Source organism: Myotis brandtii, unplaced genomic scaffold (assembly GCF_000412655.1).
Source record: "Myotis brandtii unplaced genomic scaffold, ASM41265v1 scaffold357, whole genome shotgun sequence".
In the NCBI taxonomy this organism is placed as follows: Eukaryota; Metazoa; Chordata; class Mammalia; order Chiroptera; family Vespertilionidae; genus Myotis; species Myotis brandtii.
This window is the reverse complement of record NW_005363729.1, coordinates 27,349-30,343: the sequence shown is the minus strand read 5'-3', so window position 1 is coordinate 30,343 and position 2,995 is coordinate 27,349. Positions and strand designations below refer to the sequence as shown.

At 57.2% G+C, this 2,995-nt stretch overlaps 1 protein-coding gene across 2 annotated transcripts in view; it reads left to right on the top strand.

Moving 5' to 3' along the window:
* Window positions 1-2,995, top strand: part of LOC102261978 (ficolin-2) — a 20,414-nt gene that overhangs the window by 2,093 nt on the left and 15,326 nt on the right. Inside the window, exons 3-4 of one of the 2 annotated variants that reach the window (XM_014544225.1) lie at window positions 87-197; window positions 722-775. In XM_014544225.1, the coding sequence (XP_014399711.1) occupies window positions 87-197; window positions 722-775 (165 nt within the window). The remainder of the gene's footprint in view (window positions 1-86; window positions 198-721; window positions 776-2,995) is intronic. The other variant, XM_014544226.1, reaches the window with a different exon arrangement.

The window sequence follows — 2,995 nt, the reverse complement described above, 5'->3', positions numbered from 1 at the left end:
CCCAGGGTGGCAGGTCCTTTGGGGTGGGGGTGGGGGGGGGAGCGGCCCAGGTCCTCACCCTGACGGGCACCCGCGCTTCTCTGCAGAAGTGAAGGTGCTGGGGCTGGAGGCCGACAAGCTCACCATCCTCCGGGGCTGCCCAGGGCTGCCCGGGGCCACGGGGCCCAAGGGAGAGGCAGGCGCCGAGGGCAGGAAAGGTGAGTTCCTCGAGGAGGGGGGCTGGGCCTCGTCCCTGCCCAGTGAGACCCGACAAGGCAGGGCCCCCAGCAGGTCTCAGGAGGGGCCTGGGGCTTGGTCCACTGGGGTGTGGGTCCCCGTGGGAGGGAGCTGGTCTCAGGTCACCCACGGAGCAGCCGGGCCTGTGTGGGCGGCCAGCACGGCTCCTGGTGATGACGCACCTGCTGCGGGGGGACCGGCTGGACTGTTCTCCCTGTCCTCCCTGGTCCCAGCTGATCCCGGGGGGCCTGTCTCCAGGGGCGACCACAGCGGGCCCGGCAGTCACAGCCAATGGAAACGCCCAGGTTCCCCGGATGAGGGCAGAGCTGGGCTTGGGCCTGGTCCCCTGGGAAGGCCCCTGGTCGCAGGTCCTGGCCTCTGACTGGACGGCGGGGACTAAGAGGGCTGGGGTCCAGGTCCCCTCTCTCTGGTTCTCGAGGGTCGAATCTGGGGTGCTAGGTGCCATGGTCCTGTAGTTTGCTCACTGACATGTTTGAATTTGCAGGAGAACCAGGCCCAGCAGGAGTCCCTGGGAAGGCGGGACCCCCCGGGCCCAAAGGTAACTCAGCAAAGAGCATGGAGGGTCCGGGCAGGACCCCCAACCCCCGGGACAGGGAGAGAGGAGGGCACTTCCCGGGTGTCGCATGGAAAAATTTCTAACCATAACCTAATGGTAACCATAAACCTTTCCTCATCCCTAACCCTAACCCTAACCCTAACCCTAACCCTAATGCTAACCCTATCCTTCACCCTAACCCTAATCCTAACCCTAACCCTAACCCTATTCTTATTCAAAACCCTAACCCTAAACTTATGCCAAACCCTAATCCTATCCTTATCCCTCACCCTAAACCTATCCTTATCTCTAACCCCAACCCTAACCCTATCCTTATCCTAACCCTAACCCTATCCTTATTCCTAACCCTAACCCTAACCCTAACCCTATCCTTATCCGAAACACTAACCCTAATCCTAACCCTAACCCTAACCCTATTCTTATTCAAAACCCTAACCCTAAACTTATGCCAAACCCTAATCCTATCCTTATCCCTCACCCTAAACCTATCCTTATCTCTAACCCCAACCCTAACCCTATCCTTATCCTAACCCTAACCCTATCCTTATTCCTAACCCTAACCCTAACCCTAACCCTATCCTTATCCGAAACCCTAACCCTAATCCTAACCCTAACCCTAACCCTATTCTTATTCAAAACCCTAACCCTAAACTTATGCCAAACCCTAATCCTATCCTTATCCCTCACCCTAAACCTATCCTTATCTCTAACCCCAACCCTAACCCTATCCTTATCCTAACCCTAACCCTATCCTTATTCCTAACCCTAACCCTAACCCTAACCCTATCCTTATCCGAAACACTAACCCTAATCCTAACCCTAACCCTATCCTTATGCTTAACCCTAATTCTATCCTTATCCTTATGCCTAACCCTAAGTCTATGCTTATACCTAACCCTAACCCTAACTCTACCCCTATCCTTATCCCAAACACTAAACGTAACTCTAACCGTAGCCCTTTCCTAATCCCTAACCCTAACCCTAACCCTAACCCTATGCCTAAACCTAAACCTAACCCTAACCTTATCCTAATGCCTATCCTAACACTAACCCTAACCCTATCCTTATCCCTAACCCTAACCCTGTCCTTATCCCTAACCCTAACCCTAACTCTGCCCCCAACAGCGTGCTCCCTCACCCAGGGCCTGGGTCTGTGTCCAGAGCACCCAGAGGGCCCAGGCCAGATCCTGACCCCAGCCCAGCACTGACCCGGCACAGAAAGGAGACCCGGCTCCCTTGCCCCATGACCTGTCCCTGCCCTGGGCTCTCTCGGCCCCAGGAGGGTGGGGACAGCGAGTCCTCTTGGCTGACGGGGTCTGGCATGAGCCTGTCCACTCCTCGAGCCTGTGCTGACCCTCCTCTCTCTGCAGGAGACCGAGGGGAGAAGGGCCCACGGGGAGAGAAAGGTGAGGAACCTCCCGCCCTCCCCAGGGGTGGCTTCCGGGACCCTGAACACAAGGGGGTTCCCAGGGTATGGAGCAGGGGCCTGAGTGGAGAGCAGGCCCTTCCCTCTGCGGGAGGGTGTGGAGGGCGGGATGGGGACCACACTCCTCCCAGAGCCTGTGCAGCCCATCCCTCCCGTCCTGGACTTGGACCCCTGAGCAGGGCTGGCCCTGTCCTCCCATGACTCTGCCTGGGGCTCCAGGAAGTTGGGCAATGATTAAAACACAACGTCAGCCAGAGGCTGTGAGCCAAGCTGTGGTCACAGATCAGCAAATATAGAATACTAGAGGCCCGGAGCACGAAATTTGTGCATGGGAGTGGGGTCCCTCAGCCTGGCCTGCACCTTCTCCAATCCAGGACCCCTCAGGGGATGATCAGGCCTAAAACGGCAGTTGGGCATCCCTCTCGCAATCCAGGACTGCTGGCTCCTACCCGCTCACCTGCCTGCCTGCCTGATCACCCCTAACCACTCTGCCTGCCAGCCTGATCACCCCTAACCACTCTGCCTGCCTGCCTGATCACTTCTAACCCCTCTGCTTGCCTGCCTGATGCCCCTAACTGCTTCCCTGCTGGCCTGATCACCCCTAACTGCTCTCCCCTGCCAGCCTGATTGCCCCTAACAGGCTCTGCCTTGGCCCCTGACACTATGGCTTTGTCTGGAAGGACGGACGGAAGACATCTGGTCTATCTGGTCTAATTAGCATATTACCCTTTTATTAGTATAGACTAGAGGCCTGGTGCACAAAATTCATGCGGGGG